The 19324-nt window shown below is 37.1% G+C and overlaps 4 protein-coding genes across 8 annotated transcripts in view; 2 read left to right on the top strand and 2 right to left on the bottom strand.

The window, feature by feature from the left end:
* Positions 1 to 135: 135 nt before the first annotated feature.
* Positions 136 to 3077, bottom strand: LOC114516848 (serotransferrin-like). Its single transcript, XM_028536434.1, has 5 exons — positions 2857 to 3077; positions 2339 to 2503; positions 1640 to 1900; positions 1311 to 1559; positions 136 to 752 (listed from the first exon to the last, which is right to left on the bottom strand). Exons 1-5 carry the CDS (start codon positions 2921 to 2923, stop codon positions 427 to 429), a joined length of 1068 nt encoding a protein of 355 aa, XP_028392235.1. The 5' UTR covers positions 2924 to 3077; the 3' UTR covers positions 136 to 426.
* Positions 3078 to 5724: 2647 nt separating this feature from the next.
* Positions 5725 to 9194, top strand: LOC114516563 (ovotransferrin-like). Of its 4 annotated transcripts, none has more exons than XM_028536089.1 (5): positions 5751 to 5938; positions 7132 to 7278; positions 7553 to 7813; positions 8240 to 8485; positions 8798 to 9194. In XM_028536089.1, the coding sequence occupies exons 1-5, from the start codon at positions 5872 to 5874 to the stop codon at positions 9124 to 9126; spliced, it is 1050 nt and encodes a 349-aa protein (XP_028391890.1). In that variant the 5' UTR covers positions 5751 to 5871; the 3' UTR covers positions 9127 to 9194. The 4 variants fall into 4 exon arrangements, with proteins under 4 accessions (XP_028391892.1, XP_028391890.1, XP_028391888.1 ...); XM_028536087.1 differs by having other exon boundaries at positions 5753 to 5938; positions 7550 to 7813; XM_028536090.1 differs by having other exon boundaries at positions 5753 to 5938; positions 7056 to 7278; positions 7550 to 7813.
* A 176-nt stretch (positions 9195 to 9370) lies between these two features.
* Positions 9371 to 13059, bottom strand: LOC114516562 (ankyrin repeat domain-containing protein 60-like). The gene is made up of 3 exons (XM_028536086.1): positions 11830 to 13059; positions 11482 to 11583; positions 9371 to 9955 (listed from the first exon to the last, which is right to left on the bottom strand). Exons 1-3 carry the CDS (start codon positions 12815 to 12817, stop codon positions 9816 to 9818), a joined length of 1230 nt encoding a protein of 409 aa, XP_028391887.1. The 5' UTR covers positions 12818 to 13059; the 3' UTR covers positions 9371 to 9815.
* A 1608-nt stretch (positions 13060 to 14667) lies between these two features.
* LOC114516852 (speract receptor-like) overlaps positions 14668 to 19324 on the top strand; it is a 31884-nt gene continuing 27227 nt past the window's right edge. Inside the window, exons 1-2 of one of the 2 annotated variants that reach the window (XM_028536438.1) lie at positions 14668 to 16029; positions 18179 to 18246. The gene's annotated coding sequence lies outside the window, so the exon portion shown is untranslated. Of the gene's footprint in view, positions 16030 to 18178; positions 18247 to 18749; positions 18856 to 19324 lie in introns of those variants that run through there. The other variant, XM_028536439.1, reaches the window with a different exon arrangement.

The raw sequence follows: 19324 nt of genomic DNA, 5'->3' as shown, positions 1-19324 counted from the left end.
TTGTTTTGTAAAATGTAATATGAAAATGGAACTTGTGAATCTTGAACAATCCGAATGCCAGAAAATCACTGATACCACTGAACTAGAACACACCACCACTGAACTAGAAAACCACTGGATGTTGTAAATTTCTACATTTTATTGTTCAAATCAAATTAAGTATATAGAAATACGAAATTGTGGTATAGATTTTGAAACCAAGCATGTAGCTGATCACACTATATATAGTACGGTACAGCAGTTTAGTTTCAAAAAATAACATAGACAACTCCATCTGTGGCAAATGTTTTAGAATTACGTACACGCTTAAAAGTAAATCTACCCTTTAATATTAGCTAATTAGTCAAGTTTAAAGTTTCTGCTGAAAATGCCAAGTTTCAGGATTCAGAAATACGAAATATTTTATTGCTAGTCGGGCACGATAACCTAACTTTGGAATGCAAATGCAAGAATGGCAACAAATTGCAAGGCAAAAGTGGCAAGAATGGACGATGCAGCAGAATCTGGAACATTCATAACCAAAGCATTTTTGTATTTAGCATATGGCTCAACGTACTTCTCCACAGTTCCCGAGTAGTCGACCAGATCTTCAGTTTTTGAATCGACGATGCCACCATTTATCAAATCGGTGGTGTTGGCGTTTTGCAAAATGCTCCTAATTGCGTTAATCGTCCCCACGGAATTCCCTTTACCTGTAACAAGAGCGCTTGCAGGTCTGGTGCCAATGTTACAGTCCTTGTACTTGTCAAGAGCTGAAGAAAAATAATTGAAGTGGGAAGTCAGTGTTTTGTTGTACAAGCGGTGAAGTTTGCAAGGGTATTGGGCAATGTGGTAGATTGATGGATGTGTAATAATAATGGTGTGAAGGGCGAGGTGCATGGCCATTGATCTGAAAAATAAGCTCATTTTTCGAAAAAAGCTATCTGGTGTGAAGAACGTTTTAAAGGTTCTAGACGAATGGCATTGTTTAAAATTTCTCAAAGATTTATCGTTTCCGTGATCCTTTGAAATTTAACACCAATTTTCCAGGATTTCAGTTAAATGTACAGAAAGGCGAGTATGGCTGTAGTCGACAGTTCCCGGCAAACTTGATGCTAGAGTATTGAAGTATGGGGCCTAAATTCAGTGTGACCAGATCTGGTAATTTTTTACTAGATTCAGTCGGATGCACATAAACAGCTCTACCTGATTTTAATAATTACCAAATTTAAACAAGGATGCGGGTGGGGGCATCAAACTTGATTTTGAGCAGGTTTGCTTATAAAATATTCATATATGGTCACACTGGGCCTAATAAGGCTTTCACTCACTTTGTGAAGTCCCATCCGTGCACAAGAGTCTATAATCGGCCATATTGCCATACGGTCCAGATCCTGAACCGAGGACTTTGCCGGCTGTATCCTGTTTAACGAAGCCAACTCGATCTTTATTTCCATCAGCCATACATTTGAATGCACCCTCGTATCCGGCGAACGGACCATCCGTTGTACAATTTCCTGTACACAAACTGCAGAGTTCGTCTTTCACCGCCTGACTTGCTTTACTGATTCCACCAATGCCTGGAAATGGTAGCGACAAAAGTGTTTATTTCAATTTTGGGCGGCATTCATTGGGGAAAACCCGTCAAAATTCTACGTACCTGGGGCGCAACTTTTTCCAAAGAAGTCTGCGACGGATTTGTATTGATTATCGGTGTACGTCATTTCTTTCGTGTACAGAAGATAGCCAACAGGAATTACCCATCCCACAGTTTTTCCAACTCCAGTGTGACACGAATTTTCACCCTTCAATTGCGTGAAGTTGAAAGTCGTTCCTTTCTTAACGACGGCCAGGCCATAATATTGCACGTAATTCTCTATGTTTTTGAACTTTAGACTTTGGATTATCGTTAGACTGCCCGCTACATTCAATCACACAAATATTCGACTATAGTCACGCAGCCCTCAGTACTGACATGCTGTAAACTTTTTGTTCATATGTTGAGTCAATGTACATGCATTAAAGTAAGCAAAATATTGCTTATAAACTATAATGTCTGGTTTCCATTTAGTCCTGAGTGTCGTGAACATGTCCAGGCGGTTGATGTGATTAGTAGAATATTTCTACGTAAATGCAGTCAACAATGACCGATTTGAATACAGAACTAAAGACAAATTTAGCTACATCCGGTAAAAGCTCATTTCACAACGGTAAAAAATGACTTATTCACGACAATTACGACAAAATGGAAAGTGGCAAAATGGAAGTTCACAAATAAACACTATACATATACTGCATGTGCCATGAAATACTTAAATGTGGCTTTATCATGTGTAAAATTTTATAATTTTATACTTACAATTGTCGACCATATTGTTTGCAGTGGCGAGCGTAAAATCAGCATCGCCGTTCATGACGTCTTTTATACAGCTTGAACCTGTTTTAGGGGCCACGCAGGTAATATTCACCTTGCTTGGTGCAACTTTCTGACATTTTGAAACATCATCAGTACAAAATGTTGGTCCTGGATAAAAAAATGTCGGTTTATAGAATCGCTGATCCTTTGAAGGATGATTAGTAATGTTAGAACCCGCCCTACAGTGCGGGAGGAACTCGATAATTCACTATACAGGTGCGGCAACTCATTCTCGGCATATTTTCAAGGGCAAAATGCTTTCGTCGCTATGATCTTTTTAATAGAGTTATGTATATCGATCCAAATCGAAACGTGAACGTCTTCTCACAGTTAGCTCTGTTTACACATAGGCTTTACACATAAGATATATTAACTGCTAATTACACCATTGGCATTAATATAGTAAATTGATATACTGCCGTATACAAAACAAATACGCATACGTTGTTATGCGAACTTACGTCTATCAGCAGCCACTGCAAAAGATACGAAGAAGAACGAAAGACAAGCAACAAAAAGAGAGTTCATTTTATTTCTCCTAGGTTCGTCTTCGAATGTAGAGGTGTTGTGGTACTGGCACTGTGGGAGTTGTGCTGCTTTCCAGCGTCTTTTTACTATTTACCATACAATATGGAGCGTCGTGATTGGCTGAATGCAATCAAGCAGTTATAATGACGAGCAATACAGGATAATTGAGATTAGCGGAAATTGAACATCATATAAACACTTTAATGAAACACGATTCATATGAAAACTTTAATTTCAGACGCAGAAACTTTAACAAATAATCGACAGGCATTTTTGTCTTTCCTGACAGCCACCAAACGGTCAACGTATGATCCTTGAAAAATTTTCGATCGCAAAATTTCCAAACAGTTTTGAAGGTCATGTGATTAATGACGACCTGAATGGCTACTCGGAATTGGCCAAAGGAGTTTTTCGTTAATAAGTATGGCTAGAATGCTCCACATTGTGAGGTCATTTAAAAATGGGGTTTAGCAATTCAGATTTTGGCCTGAATCAAGCCTGGCCATAAAACAAGGGAATATAATATACAGGACCGCTCAGATTTTCAACGTACTTTATCCCTGATTTTCATGCAATCGACATTGAGAACGTAGTAGCGGACAAATCAGTTCGACGTGTTGATTAGCGTAAAAGCTCACCAACCATGTCATTGACTTCACCAGGATGATTGGAAGACAATGGTATTTATACGTTTGCGTAGGAGTGTAAGCTCAAAAGGTTCCGGCTGCGTATTTCGATATTCTTTTTGCTGTGGTTTGGCACTGACACACAAAGCCATATAGCATGTAGAATGCGGAAAGAATTAACTACGATGACTTGAGATGGGGCCGACGAGCAGATTCCAAACACACAAAACCTTTTATTCTGTTGCTGCAAAAACAGCAAATATACGTGGAAAACAAGTAATGTTGACGTCAGTCCCCCTGCTAATTTCATTTAACACAATATTAACTGCTATGTTGTTCGTCTGTAATGTGCGTCAACGCATATCTCGAAAATGGCCGTGTCGATTCGCACGCAATATCACACAGCTAGTTCATGGTTTGAAATATTTCCCATGCAATACTCCTAAGATATACCACGCTTTCAAATGAACAGAAAGTAAGGTTTTTCTTTTTTAACGTTCCTCGTCCTCATAGCGGCCAAGGCGAGTTATCGTTCCAGTCTGCTTATAGAGTTCTCTGTTCGATAGGTCTTTCAGACATTGCGAATGTAAGTAGGTATAGATTCAGCCATTTCAGCGGGTGATATTTTTATCATGATAATCTGTGCATAGTGCATCAATATGAGTCATATAGTTGCATCAATGACACATTTAATTGCTATAAATACTTAAAAGCATATTTTACAAGTCCATGTTTTACAAGTCCAGCCCAGTCCAGTCCATAGTTTACAAGTCCAGTCCAGTCCATGTTTTACAACATGCCGCGCTGAAGCAGTCAGACCAGTTTAAGAGGAGGAAATTCAGAAATGGCCTTGTCTGTCTAATGCACAAGAAAATAAACACGATTATTAATAGTGGGCCAGTGAAAGTGCGTTTTTGAAATGTTGCGTGCCATCAACAATAAAACGGTAATTTTGGAATTCCAAAGACAATGGCGACTCAGACAGAAAGACTCTGATTTAATTTCCGGACTTTGGCGGACTTGTATTTATTGAAAGAAACTTTAAACTTCTCACGCACACTCATAGAATTTGGAAATAGAGTGTTCGTGATTATTAAAATATTAACGGTGAGATCAATGTAAACGGACGAATAATATTTCAGAGACTTCATCTTATTCGGTCAATGGCCTCTTATAATTGCATGACAATTAATTCTCATAGTTGTATCGACAGCTAGGTATGTCGTTTTTAAGAATGCTATGCAGTTATCGTCCCTTAGATTTTTTGTCAGTTCTAAAACGTATTTGTAAAGTTTCCCAGGCATTTTGCAGTGATGTGTTCACTCCATTTAAATCTATACTTGGAATTGTATGTATAAATACAGGCATAGACGAGCTAGTTTTATATGACCATTTTTTATACAAGTTTTAATTGGCAATTGCAGTGTGTATGTACAACAAATCAGTTTCTATGACAATATTTTGACAAGTTTCACAATTTTGACAAAATTTGACAAGTTTTATTTGCTCGTGTGAAAGTGCCAGCAAGTTTACTTTGACAATTTTGTTTGCAGCCAGCGATGTAATCGTACAGCGGACAACGTGAGCGCGCCATTGCAAAATACTATAGTCCGCTGGCCTACCGCATACAAGTGCTCACATAATGTGACAAGTTTTCTTTGTTGGCTCATACAGACGAGCAAAATTTGTGCTTTGACAATTTTTCTATGACAAGCACACTTGTTGGGCGTACAGACGAACAATTTTAAAAAACTAGACACATACAGAAACGTGTCATAGACAACTTGCTCGTCTGTAAGAGGCTTAACTGAGGGGCTTTAAATGTATAAATAGGGGCCTTATATGTATAAATAGGGGCTTTATATGTATAAATCGCTGCATGGGATAGGATTTACTGAACGAGGGAAAACTGGTAACTAGCAATCCCTTGATATTGAAGGAAACTTAGAGACGGAAAGAATAGAGACGGAAAGAATAAATCTACTTTGGAACACATTCGGAGGAAATTGCAGTCTTCAAAAGACATGTTATTAATTATTAAATCTAGAGTGTGTTCAAAATATTACAGGAAGTGAAGCATGCTTTGACAGCACTTGAGCAAAGTGCAAAGTTGTCGGCCCTCCCCCAACTAGATAATCTTAATGACAACCAACCAAACTAGTCTGATTCTATTGATTCTGCGCAATGATGAATTTATAGGATTGCGCGCTTTTTTATCTGCGTCAGAATGCCAAAGCCTGCGGAAGCACATCACATACCTGTGTCAGTACGCACAAATTGAATCGCACTCCGCAAAGATCCGTGCAGGAAAGCTTTTTGAAGATGTCCTATCTCTTTGCCGCTTTTATTTCGTGTTTTCTGGCACCGTTCGTAACAGCTGACAATCCACGTAAGGGTTAAATGTATTTCTTTCATTTTCTTTTAATTACGCGATACTAGCTAAAATGTAGAAATGAGGCCTTGGTGTTGTACTACGCCGATCCGGCATCAGAAATGCATATAAAAACTGACTATAAAACTAACAGTACCATGAACCAACATCACAGTCGCAATGAGACATACATGTACATAGAATTTGCTCCTTAATTCAATATTATGTCTACGGTTATCGAAGGATAAAGAATTTTACATATCTCGTATCATAATGAATCCCTGGGCATTTGAAATTGAATGGTGTGTAAAAAATCCCGCAAACAATAGCCATCGCCCATTCAAGAAGATTTGAATGTCTAATCTTGACGAAGCTTAACAACGCAATGCCAATGGCTTGCAAAATCTGTCAAGAAGCCGAAGGAGGTCACATGCATGCAATTTATTCTTAAGGAAATTAGGTTGAAAATTGTGTGATTTTCCCTCATTCGGCACTTTTATGTCCTTAATTACCTTAATAGCAAATTATAAAATTCGAATGCAGAAAAAAGACTTTTAACAATAAGATTTTGTTTAGTAAATTGTAAGCTGTTATAGGATTTTCTACGTCATGAGTGTGTCAGCTTTGTCGTAGACATTCAAATGGCAACATGCATGCCTGGTTTCTAATTGCTGTAGGGTTTTTTGGATACTCATAAACTAAAAAATGGCAAAACAACCTTAAATATCGCTGATACATCACATTCGGCCATGAAGATGCTTTCAGACTTTCAGTCGTCTAGCAAAATCAAATTTCAAGTACGTTCTGCGCATATTTTCTGCTGATAACACGGTTGGAATTTTAAGTGCAAGTCATGCCCTACTAGTCCGTTTTAATTTCGCATGTTTACCATTTTTCTACCAAGCTCTAATCTACGTTCATTTAGAAGCGTAGCGAACCTAAATAAATATTAATATAGCCATTGTATTTTAAAACTATAGAAGTTCAAAATGTAAACAAACCATTTGTTTACATACGGACTTGACGTTCACTTTAAGCACGGGTTCAATAATCGCTTCTTGTTAATATTGTTAAATATATTTAATATTCTGTCTTTCAACAAAAATATTAACTACTCTTTGCTAAACATTTTAAGATTACGTCATGCAGTTAGCGCTTTGGGTAAGCGATGTGGGTTAATGCTGGCAAAAATTGTACACCATATTCTTTAGTTCCAAAGTTTTGCTCGACCAATGACACAGTGTGTAAACAAGCTGGCATAAGAGTACAATGTGTAGTCAATTCAGACTGCACAAAAGAAGTTGCCGAGGGCAAAGCTGATTTAACGCATGCATCTGCAAAAAGTATGATCAAGTATGGTAAGTATAATATATGTAAAGGAAGAGACTGATTTTATCTGCATGTATGGCAGCAGACAGCGCCCTTTCCCTCTTATCTGAATAATAGCCCCTCCTTATCTGTGTAACACTAACACGCTTATCAATCACCAGCAGGGTAAGAACACCAATTTGAATGCGAATGTATACACAAACACACAGCTAACACATTGATTTGACATGCTGCATGCTTCAAATAAATACGAGTAATTGGTTGAACAATAAACAATTTATTGAGTTCGTTTTTATATAGAAGATAATTTAAAGATTGTCTTTGGTCAGAAACTAAAAGGTGTTCCAATGAAAAACGTGCAATATTACGGTATAGCTGTCGTGAAAAGAAATTCGACTTTCGACATCAATCAATTAAAGGGAAGAGGTTCGTGTCACACCGGCCCTGGACGCAATGCTGGATGGATAATTCCTGTTGGATATCTTCTTTTCAAGGAGAAAATGCCATTTGTGCAAAATCAATACAAGTCGGCCGCGGAGTTCTTTGGAAAGAGTTGCCTGCCAGGTGGATAGCATTCCAGGAGATTCCCCCCCTGCTGGGTACGGGGAGTGTTGATACTAGCCAAAAGTATTAACCTCCTGGGTTGTGGAGTATTTGTTGAGGGTGGGGGAGTGGGGCAAGTTGTGGATGCATAGTTTCCTAAAATAACATGGAGACTTTAATTACCGAAGCTACGAAAATGTAACAACCTGAAATTGATAGAGCAAGGGCATATCTATATAAGGGCAAGGGCTGTAATTATATACAGGCGCCCGTGGTGAAAATAACCAAGGATCTACCCCACGGGCAGTTAATTTTGGATTAAAATCGCACCTCAATTAGTTCATTGGTCATTCTTATAGGTAACAAAGAGGCCGATAGTGTTACATAGGTGTAGATCAAAACTACATCTAACCTTGCTTAATGTTACATGCATCGTTCCATGTACAGGTATTAAAACAGTTGAAAATGTAAGTGAGGCCGTTGAAGACCAACTATGCAGCTTGTGTAATGGATCTTGCGAGGCAAAGGGAGATTCAGCCTTCGTCGAAGCACTCGAATTAATGGCGAGTGGAAAGGATGATCGAGTTGCTTTCGTGAAGCAGAGCTCGCCTCAAGCGTTCTTCAAGAAGCATCCTAAATCATATGGAACCGAGAGCGACTACAAACTCTTGTGTTACAATGGAGGGACAAAAGGTGAGATATACAATAGAGATGCAATGTTTCTTTGCCATGTTTCCAAGCTTCTTTAAAAAACCCTTTTACTTCAACATTGTTTTCTAGCTAGACAAATTTTGTTATGATAGGCAGACCGGGAACATTGTTCCTCAAAGATGGCCTACCTGGTAATAAAGTTTCCTAGCAATTTTACCAATGGCAACCAAAAAACATCGTTTTTAATAGCAAACGAGTAAATATTGCTTCTCAACTGAGATATAGCCAGACTGTTTAAAGGTTAACAGATCAGCAACCTAGTATAATATATATACCCGCTTCTTGTTTCTTTAGATCTCAGTGAATACGAAGACTGTTACATTGGGACCAAGCCCGCTAGTGCTTTGGTTACAAGTAAAAATAAATTCGATGAAACGGTTAAGAAATATCAAGAGTTGTTCGAGAGTGCCAAGCTTGATGATCTGAAAAAAGCTGACATGATCAGGGGTGATTGTGAAAGTCTTATAAAGTACTCAGGCACCGTCGTGGACTATTTAAAACCATATGCCGACTATTACAAAGCTGTTAGTGTTGGAAAGAAAAATGGAGGCTCTGCGTCTTCAAATCTTGTTTCTCTTAATTTACACATTTTCGTTATTATCACACTCGCAATGTTTATTTAAATCAGCCGGTAATAGACCTAATTTTGTACTCTTAAGTCCTTCAAGCACTAATTTGTTTCAGTATTAATTTACCTCTTTAATTAACTAAGTCATTGGAAGAATTAAATATTAATTATAGCGCATTACTTATTTAGATCATCAATAAAACAAATCTTGTATTTTCGAAGTTTTTTTAATGAAATGCTTTAATCAATTGACCTGCTTTAATTAATTTTAGTACTATTTTTAGTTATTTTTACTTTGGGAAGACGTTAGAACGCTAAACATAACGCCTTTTATAAAGTAAAAGTGAATCGGTGTCACAATGTCTCCTGAGCCCTCCTGAGCCTAGGGATGGTCTCAATTTTATCCGCAAAACTCGGAGTATCAACATTAACAATAGGATAATCATAGTGTACCAAAGAAACTGGACGCGACAACCTGGTATTATAGTTGATGGTGGCTTTTAGTTTCTGTCACTTAGTCAAACGAGAGGTTTAGACAGTGTATGGGGGTGAGGGGTTGGTATGTCACATTTTGACTGAGGGAGGTCACCGACTACAGTAAGATCTGACAGTGCTGGTGCGAACAAAATTTTGCCGATAATGGGTGATTCCAGAGGGAATTTGGCGACGCTGTTGCCTTGAACGTCTGTTGACATCCGTTGGGTTTTTTGCTGCAGAATTTTTGACTAAAGGTTGCACCCCACGCTACCTTTTTCTTCGGGTTTTTACGGACATATTCCCAGAGCTAGCAGCCGAATAAACAGACTTCCTTGCAGGACTGTTAGCCGCTCGTATCATAGAATTGATATAATAGCCACCTTTGCAGTAACGAGACCCATCGTTGCCTAAAAGCACAGAACTTCAAATCAGATCTAACGTTGCACCCCATTTCATTGCGAGATTGCCTAATACTGCGATCTGCGATAAATATAATCACAGAGTCGCGAATATATAAGCATCGGTCTTGCTCCTTCGGTTTATCCAGTAAGATTATAATATTTGGAGTTCAGTGGATTGATTATCCAGGTCAGTGAACTCCAGGTGCACAGTGCTGTGTCGAAGGTGAAGTAATTTCACTAATTTGTTTCTATTCCATGCCATTTTTAACATCTATCTCTTTATTGAATGAGTAAAACTGCATAGCTTCGTAATTTTTTTCAAAACAATACTATAAACAACAAAAACTGAAGATTTAATTTCGTAAATTTTCAACTTTCAAGTTTATCACCCGGCGGCCATTTTGAATTTTTCCATCGTTCCGACTACTCCTATGGTGGTTTTGCAAACAATTTACTGTGCGTTAAAATTTGAATTTCTCAAAATGCCGTTGGTAATTGCTTCCGAAAATCTTCTAGTATGTTCGGAAAGAAAAAGAAGCAGTTGATGGTAAGCCATCTGCATGGAAAATTATTTGTTCGTTTGGAGATTTTAGCTTTTTTGAAGACTGAAAGGGCGACAATTTTTTGAACTTTTTAAACCAAAACGTTTTTACATCGTTCAAAAAGCTGTGAGAAAATATTATTTTAGTGCCAGATTGATTGGTCGAAATGGTTATATCACAAATATGCTGACTTAAACAACCGGAGTGAAGTCAATGAACAAAGAAATTTTAAACTTTGCATCATTTTGAATTTTTAGGGATCCATGTTAGAGTTGTCAGACTGTTGGTAAATGGAGGAATAATAATGGATAACAATTCCAGGCAGGAAAAACAAATTTATTATGTCACATGTCATTTTGTAAAACATAATTTTTGTATGAATTTGCAATTTGACTATCAATTGAACTTAATCATGAATTCATGGTTGTCAAATATGATATGGTTATCCTATTTAGTGAAGGATTTTGGCACAAATCTTTCCATGCTTTTGTGGGGTTACCAGACAATTTCTTGGTAGAGAAATTGGCTAGAAACCCACAAAAGACCTTTTAGAACTTTAACTAAACTGTCAACCTTGGTGTGAATGGTTGTCATTTAAAACTGAATAAATGAATGAATGTCATTCAAATCTTAGATCTCATTATAAGACCTAATCAGGTTATGATGAGATTTAAAGAGGTATAAAAGAATGTATGTCATTTATATCTTATGCATTATGACCTAATGAGACATGAATAAATGCCATTCAAATCTTAGATCTCATTATAAGACCTAATCATCAGGTTATGATGATCAGATTTAAAAAAAAATAAATGAATGTCATTTATTTCTTATGAGACCTAATCAGTGTCATTCAAGACTTGGGTCTCCTAAAAAATGCCTAATGATGGCCAGGTTGTAATATAAGCCTGCTAAATTAGCACTGCTAATGAGCCCTTGCTAGGCCATGGCATTGAATTGTTTAGCAATTAATTTATCTATCTGACTTACCATATAAACTGGTTTGATTTCCATGTTGTGGTAATCTTGTTATTGTTGTGTCAGTGGAAAAGATGCTGTTTTCACGAACAATTTTTTTACTTTCATGGAAAGCTGAAATAAAAAAATCTAGATTATAAACCTTGTATATCTGGCTATATACACCAAGATGAACTCAGCTTGTGAATTCATTCCGGCTTTATGTCTGTTAAAGCTGGATCATTTTACTTGTCACTGAAAATTAAAGAATTGAAAGGTTAATTAATTTCGTCTTATTGAAAATGGCCAAATGTACTATTATTGCTGGATTGTTTGGACTGGAAGGGGATTTTATTAAGATGTACGTTGCATTAAACTTGCCATCTTGTCCTTCTTGATGATCATGATCTGTATCATCCTCTGGTGTCCCAAAAAGTGTGTGACCTTGAACACTGTTTGCCTTATTCTGTCTTCCATTCTCAGTGTATGAACTTTTCCCTCTTGTTGGTTTCCTGGGGGGTGAGCTCAGCTTCGTTCCAGAGAACTCCCCGGCAGGTAATGTACTTGCATGATAGATTTGCCCATACCCCCCCTTTAACCATGTTGGTAATGTTGAATCGAATCGTTGGTGCATCATCAGTGGCAGATCCTTCTTTGGATTGACTTTTGCTGCCCTTGTTTGCCATTGGTACAAAAAGAGATGCCGTTCGCTGTCTTTTTTACCCCAAGAATTTGCAGTGTCAACTGGGGTCTTCCCTTCGGCATCAAACACCTCGATACAGGCTCCCCTCTCCAACATCATATCTATGCACTCGGAATTTCCTTGTGAGGCAGCCATATGCAAAGCTGTCCTACCCATAGAGGTTTTATAATTTATGTCAGCACCAAGGTCTAGCAAAGCCTTCAATAATTCTGTGTTGTTTCGATGTGCAGCTAAGAGCAATGCCACTTGTAATTTCTCCTTGGCTGTTTCGACTTTATGCTTGTAAAATGCCTTATCTAATTTCTCCCAAGATTTGTCTAACGTTAGTCCTAGGGCCAGGATCTCTGGTAGTCGCCCTCTCACAATAACGCTGACTACATTCTCCCACATCTTCCATAGTTTTAGATCTATAGTCGCGCCAGAAACTATATCATTATGTTTCAAATCAGACATGTCGACCATGTCGGTTTTATCGAGATAGTGTAGTCTTTGTAGCGTGTACGGAATCCCAGCAACAAGTTCCACATGGGTTTTTAGGTCCTTGATTTGTGTGTCACCTGTAACTTTGTGAATCGTAAACCGTTCCCGAGTAACCTCGATGTTTAAATAGATATCGAACACAGTACTCTTATTTGTTCCGTTGCCTTTCTTCTTAATTTTAGCCATGTTTGAAAGAAAGAGGTTTATATAACCTATTTAGAACGTGAATTTGTCTGTCTAGAACCTAAACATTGCCAATTAGAACAAATTGAAATGTCTTCCATTCTTGTTGGTTGGACTTGTTTATTTTGATTTTACGTTGCTAGGCAACACGTATGCGACCCACGTATGGAGACCTAAATAATGTATTCACGAGTCACGACACATTCAACACGTATGGAGACCTAAATCATGTATTCTTTTTCATTTGCACACATTTTTACGATATAAAAATATTCAAACTCTCCATATTGACTGCTGTCATGATATGATAGCTTTTGGGCTTGGAGAAAGTTTGATTATAGTACGGCTATATCCTCCTTAAATATAAACACCGCGGCTTTACTTCGAGATTCGTGTTTATTCGAGGGCGGCGTTTATTATAAATTTTACACGGTTTGTGCGGCCCTTTGCAAATGCTTTTTTATTTTTGTGTTTGCTCTATTTCTGTGTGGACCAAAGCCGCTGCTGAGATGAGTGGCGCCCGCCTATAGCAGGGGGGTGTGTAGGACTAGTCCCACGTAGGCCCTAGTCCTTCCCTGCCCTCTCCAGCAGGCAGGTGTTGGTATGATGTTCATGCTGCCGAGATGTGAATATCCCACACATATTGTGCGCATCTTTTTCATTTGATTTATCTTTTTATTAAACAAGTGGCAAAGCAGTGCATAGATTGTTCCCGTTCCTGAGTTATTTGGGTAGACAAAACGGCCTCTGCTCAAGTTTGAAAGAAGTTAAAATTTTGGATTTTTGCCTTCGAGCATCACTCAGAAACACGAAATAACTCATTTCGTTCAGTTTTTCGTTTAGAGTCGAACTAGATTTCAGCTTAAAACCGGTGGTGAAAATCCACTTGACTGAGAAAATTTTGAACTGACTATTTTTATATTTAATGTATATTTTATTAAGTATATAGTATATATAGTTATGTAACATTCTAGAACATTACAGGACACACGTTGATAAGAGCAAATTTATTTGTTTTATCCTGTATGATAATTTGTTTTAATAATAATTTCCTATCTCTATTCAATATACCGAACTGGATACGTAACAGCACAGCAATTAAGCAATGGTCGAGGCTTTTTTAGATATTGTTTTACTATTTTTATTGATAGTTGCTGGAAACACAATTTAGGGGGAACTTTCGTTTAAACGCCCCGTGTTCATGCGTCCCTGCCCACAGTTCAATATATATAAATAAAAGATATCAACCTACCTTTATCATTGAGAACATGCGCAAAGCAATTAAATGTATTGATAGCGCGTATAGCATCTGAAGCACCGCAATCAATTTGGGAAGTAATTAAATACATTGACAAATTTAAAACTTATCTATATTCAATTGGGTCCATTTGATAATTTTAAGATAACGAAACAAATCGACCACGCTTAAAATGTAAAGTGCACAAACTGACCTCTCTGCAATTAGAATAGGCTCGCGAATATATGAAAGAAGTATTTTTATAATATGATATTTACCATGAATGGTGCAACTTAATATGAGGTATTATGATGAACCACACTTCACACATCACATGAAGTACTTAACTTCTATACAAGTCCAAAGTAAAGCTTTAAATGTTTTGTTCCTAAAATTTAATTACAGCCAGAAATAGAACAATATTTTCAGCAATGTTTTCTTCATACAGGCAGCCAGAGCCCTCCATGTTGTAGCTCCCAAACTGATCAAAGAGAGTGATTTTCATCATCATTTATTTTCATTTAAAAAGCAGTAACACATCACATAACATTGCGAAATGCGACGCAGGATCACTGTATTGTGCCAAAAGTGTTGTTGTTGTTTTTTGCGGTCTGGAATTATAAGGTTTTAAAAAAATAAAATGGTTTTTTTATCGAAATTATTATACGTAGCATAATATTGTGACATTGTAAAATCCGTCTGAACGTGTGCATATAGTATTCGAATACGTTTTTTAGTAATTGGAAGTGAGAATTCATTGTAAGCTGTGTGTGTTCCCCGGCAGGATTTGGCTCCTGGACGTTTCTAGATCAAAATAATGGGATGATAAACATCTTAGGCTTCTTGGCAAAAACCCTTCCTAAAATTTTCCTGCACTGAATATTATGCCAAAGTTCAGCAAAAATACCCAACTCACGAATACAAATATCCCGACTGATCACTAATTTTAGCAAAAAATTACCCGAATTTTGGTGGAATTCAATGAAAATTTGCCAACTTTTTTGAGAGAGTTTATTTTATTAAAACCGCGGAAAAGTAACCCCCGGAAGAAAAGTAATGAAATTAGAAAACAAAAAACTAGCTCGTCGCTATGTGGGTACGTATATAAACTAATAATCACAAAAATAAACACTGTAAAAATATATTCTATTTCACATATAGAAGTTTTTCAGAATCGTACGCGATCTGTATCGGCGTGATTTAAAAAATAAGGCGAATATAGCTATATATAGATGAGATCAAAGATGAGCAGGCGGGCGAAATCGGCTCAACTACAACCTAGATTTGATAATTGTTGGGTTTTTCAGCTTAATTTTAAACCGAATTGTGTATTTTTAAAATGCCACGTAGTTGGAAAACTGCAAGTATGCCGGAATAAGCGCGCTGTTACTCTATATCGATCTCGCGATGCAAAATTCGATAACTTTTTCATCAGTAGTATATATCTGGCCGTATCATAGATAGATTGCGTAGGAGAACACCTTGAAAACAACGCTGACGTCATGTTATATCTGAAATATACATTCGAAGAGGTTACAGTTCTCACTACTATAACAGAACCAAGCTGGAAATCCCAGGTGAGTTTGACCCAGTATATAGTTAATAGAATATATATTTAATAAACCGCAACCGAGATATCAGCCGTTAAACATGCAATTGAAATATACTCGTTTGAATCTTGTCTCTGCCCATATCTCCGCTTCTCAAAATATTTTCATTAATTTTTTCAATCTTATTTTGCATTTCTCTCTTTTGTACCTATACACGTGTACACCGATAAGATATTCTATCCGTTCGTCATGTTTAATTAAGAGATTTCGAACGCCCACAAATTATTGTTTCCTCTTGCTTGCCCCGATGCAGTTATAAAAGAGAAAGCCATTTCAATCTTCAAAGAAATTGTCATTCAAACGCTACCAGCAAAGCCTGATTTTGGTACTGATACAGTTCACCTAAAGAAGGAGTATATTTATTAAAGGTAATTCAATTAGTCCAAATTATAACGATATAATCTCACATTGCTTGTTTTTAATGAAATACCTGTCTAGAAAGTTCTTAAAACACTTGCAGTTTTTCATGATGGGAGTGGAAGCGATATTCCTATTGCGATCGAGGGAAACGAGCCGTATAAAAATCTCCAACCTTTCCACTCGTTCACATCTACCAAAAGACCGATATTCTATTGATCTACATACAAGCGGGCCTAAATAGTGCAATTCTCATTGCTACTTCGAGTCGATTGCTAAAGTCTTTAGGAAAGAACTGTAAAACTGTCTCCACAGTAACTCCTCCGTGTGTTTTCTTTCATTTTTGTTACTGATTATAAGACTGCAAATAATAAACATATATGCAGATAAAAGAGATTTGAAGGGTGCTTCGGTTATATGCTTTAAGCAGAACACTAGGAAAGATATGGTAGGAAAAAAGTATGATAAAACTTTGTTTCGAGCCTTGGTCTGCTTCAAGGCGTGGTATAACTTCATGCATATTCTTCATTTGCGTGGTTTGATTTTATCAATTCTGTGGTTCCGTCAAGAAAGTTTATTCGTGAACAAATCTGTGAAGTTGGTTTGAGCAATACTAATTTTAAATTGAAATTTCGAAAGTAGCCAAGAACAGACAAAGCAATTTTTTACTTTTGGTATGATTAATGATAACTCGCCTATAGCGGAAGTATAGTCTGAAGCGTATAGGAAAGTTAAATGGATTAACTGGCAATTATTTGTCTAATCGCATTTTAGGTCTAGTGTCGAAGTGATTTGGATTATAGCTTTTTGGATTAGATCTGGGTTTGCTTTAATTTAGTGTTCAGGCTATATGGTTGTAAACATAACCAACAAAGATATTGAACGCGCAAGGGAAGATTGGTATAGAAAATATGTGCTTGGAGTTGTACCATTCTTCTCATATACTTCTCAATACTATATACATTACAACCTTCGCATTGGAAAATCACAAAGTTACCCATCATCCATTGTTCGCCTAATTTTCAAGGTTTATGCTTCCTGAAGGCCATATACGATTGCAGCATTTTTCCGGAATTTAGCCTATTTGGATATATTTAGCCTAGTTGTATATACCGAATTGGCCCACCGACCTTTAAAGTGACTGTGGATAAAATGGTTAGGCGCTATGCCAAGGAATTATATTTGACGAATCTCAAAAAAATACATGCACTTGACGCGTCTCGCGTGTAGTGGTGTGCTTATAAGTCTTAAATTAACACATTTTCTGTTTCAATATTTAACCCCTAGTCCCCTACGTACATGAATGCATGACATTTCACACAATTTTGAAAGTTTTGTTCATTAAAAAAATATCTCGAGGTATGGTTGCTAAGTATGGTGTTTCTGGGCATCCTTTGCTATGGTCGCATGATGCACTAGGTATGGACCGATTTCGCAGTTGGATTTTCCATCAAAGTTAAAAACTGAGACATAATCAGAGTAGCCGAATATGTTTACATAGGTTTACAGCTGACAAGAATGTGTCTCAATATCATATACAATTTCCATTCAACTTAATTAAACTTTAAAAAAAGTGTGTTGATCGTTCTGAACGCGAAAGCTTTCGCACGCTAAAAGCTCTAAATTGACCAATTTGTCCACATTATTGCAGTTGAAAAATTAGGAGATGAATATTCAACCCCGGCCATTTAAGTATCTTCAAATAGTTTTGCTCTTTTTCTCCCTTTTCTATATACCTAGCTATAAAATATAATTCCCGGACGCTGATAGGTACGAAGTGTTGACGTTGTTTAAAAACGGTTTACGTAGTTACATTGTATTAAAGGTGTACGCTTACAATTCATAATGAATAGAGCATCCAAAAAAGGAATGAACACTTTTAATTTCAGTCGAGAGCCATTTTTTACGCGCACCCTATATTTGTATGTACAAACGGCGTACAATTTCAGTCTTGCGCGTTTTGCTTATTGTATTAGTGGAAACGATTATGCCCTTAAATTTAAGAAAACATTTCCGAGTCCACTATAGAATCTGTCTGTCTAATTATGTTTTTGAGAGGAATGTTTAGACGACAGACTTTATTCATCTCTTAATTAGGTACATCCGTTTGTCTCTGTTGTATTTCGTCTTTTCTCGCTAATTTAAATGCTTTTGCTTCAGGCTGGCTCGATTGACGCAGAAGGTCACCCAAAGAAGATAGGATCGACTGGAAACTGAAATTCTAATTTGTAAGTAAATTCATCAACCATGTATACACTTCTTCCTATCTATATGTGCAAATTTTTAAACTATTAATCTTTTGTTCTCTTGGGTTTTATGTTGATTCATTTATTTCCATAAATCCTTGCGGGAGTTCGCTGTGTTGAAGTTTTATTTAACCCGAACTTGAGCTGGTTTGCACCATTCGATTTCTTATAAAACCGTATATTTCAAAAACCCATAGTATATAATTTATGATGCGTCAAATATTTCAATTCGAGATTGAGTGATTCTCAAAAAATCTTGATCTTTCATCACCTCGCACACTGAGCCTCTTTCAATAACCGCGCTGTAGAGTCCTGAAAAAAGTCTTCGTCAACTGAAGGGCACAAGAGGACGTGCGTGACATTGCGGACTTTTATTAAATTTACAAGACATGTGTTTCATTTCAATTTAAGACTTTAGAGTGAGTTATTTTTCAGTGTTCGTAATAAGTGAGAAAAGAATTTCACAATCTAAAGTGTGATGTATGACCTGAAGAGAGGTGATAAAAATTTGTTTAAGATTCAACAGCGCTGTAAGAAGCATATCGACAGGAGAAGAGTGTGAAAACTATCACGTCGCCGGTCCGAAAAAGGGTGAATATATCATTGATATCATTAGACTCAATAATTAGTTCTTGTGGGCGTTCGTATAAACCTCTTCAAATGCACCTCGCTACCACATGTAACCGCACTCGTTGCAAACTGTTCGCTAAAGCGTACGTGTTCATAGGCGTTACAGCCTATTTGTACATTCATTTTTCTCTATATGTACTGTGTTGTTTGTAATGTACATGTACTGTATATAATTATGTACTATATGAGAAGCTTTTCTGCAACGCAATGCACCGTTAATATTGTAGAATATTTAAATTATTTTGCGTTTTCGTGACGAAGCCTGACCTGCAGAAGCAAGGGCAGCCTTATCGGACGTCTGTGGCTAACAAACTACATGTCCCTGCCTTTTAAACTTCGAGTTTGACAGTTGGATTTGAAATATATATATTTGAAGTATATTTAGACATGCATTCACTTGTGCCTATTTACGGGACAATCAGATATCAGG

This window comes from Dendronephthya gigantea, unplaced genomic scaffold (assembly GCF_004324835.1).
Source record: "Dendronephthya gigantea isolate DGI-Jeju-01 unplaced genomic scaffold, DenGig_1.0 000006F, whole genome shotgun sequence".
NCBI lineage: Eukaryota > Metazoa > Cnidaria > Anthozoa > Malacalcyonacea > Nephtheidae > Dendronephthya > Dendronephthya gigantea.
Note: the sequence above shows the minus strand (reverse complement) of the source record. Positions and strands in the feature narration are given on the sequence as shown.

Excerpts from the sequence above, each read along its gene's own strand:
- LOC114516848 (XM_028536434.1), bottom strand. The coding sequence starts at position 2,923 with ATGAACTCTCTTTTTGTTGCTTGTCTTTCGTTCTTCTTCGTATCTTTT. Across the intron at positions 2,504-2,856 it reads TGCAGTGGCTGCTGATAGAC|GACCAACATTTTGTACTGAT; the intron begins GTAAGTTCGCAT and ends TTTTTTATCCAG. Across the intron at positions 1,560-1,639 it reads TGGAAAAAGTTGCGCCCCAG|GCATTGGTGGAATCAGTAAA; the intron begins GTACGTAGAATT and ends TACCATTTCCAG.
- LOC114516562 (XM_028536086.1), bottom strand. The coding sequence starts at position 12,817 with ATGGCTAAAATTAAGAAGAAAGGCAACGGAACAAATAAGAGTACTGTG. Across the intron at positions 11,584-11,829 it reads TCATCAAGAAGGACAAGATG|CTTTCCATGAAAGTAAAAAA; the intron begins GCAAGTTTAATG and ends TTTTTATTTCAG. Across the intron at positions 9,956-11,481 it reads AAATCAAACCAGTTTATATG|GCAACGATGGGTCTCGTTAC; the intron begins GTAAGTCAGATA and ends CTGTGCTTTTAG.
- LOC114516563 (XM_028536087.1), top strand. The coding sequence starts at position 5,872 with ATGTCCTATCTCTTTGCCGCTTTTATTTCGTGTTTTCTGGCACCGTTC. Across the intron at positions 5,939-7,131 it reads CGTAACAGCTGACAATCCAC|TTCCAAAGTTTTGCTCGACC; the intron begins GTAAGGGTTAAA and ends CATATTCTTTAG. Across the intron at positions 7,814-8,239 it reads TGGAAAGAGTTGCCTGCCAG|GTATTAAAACAGTTGAAAAT; the intron begins GTGGATAGCATT and ends TTCCATGTACAG.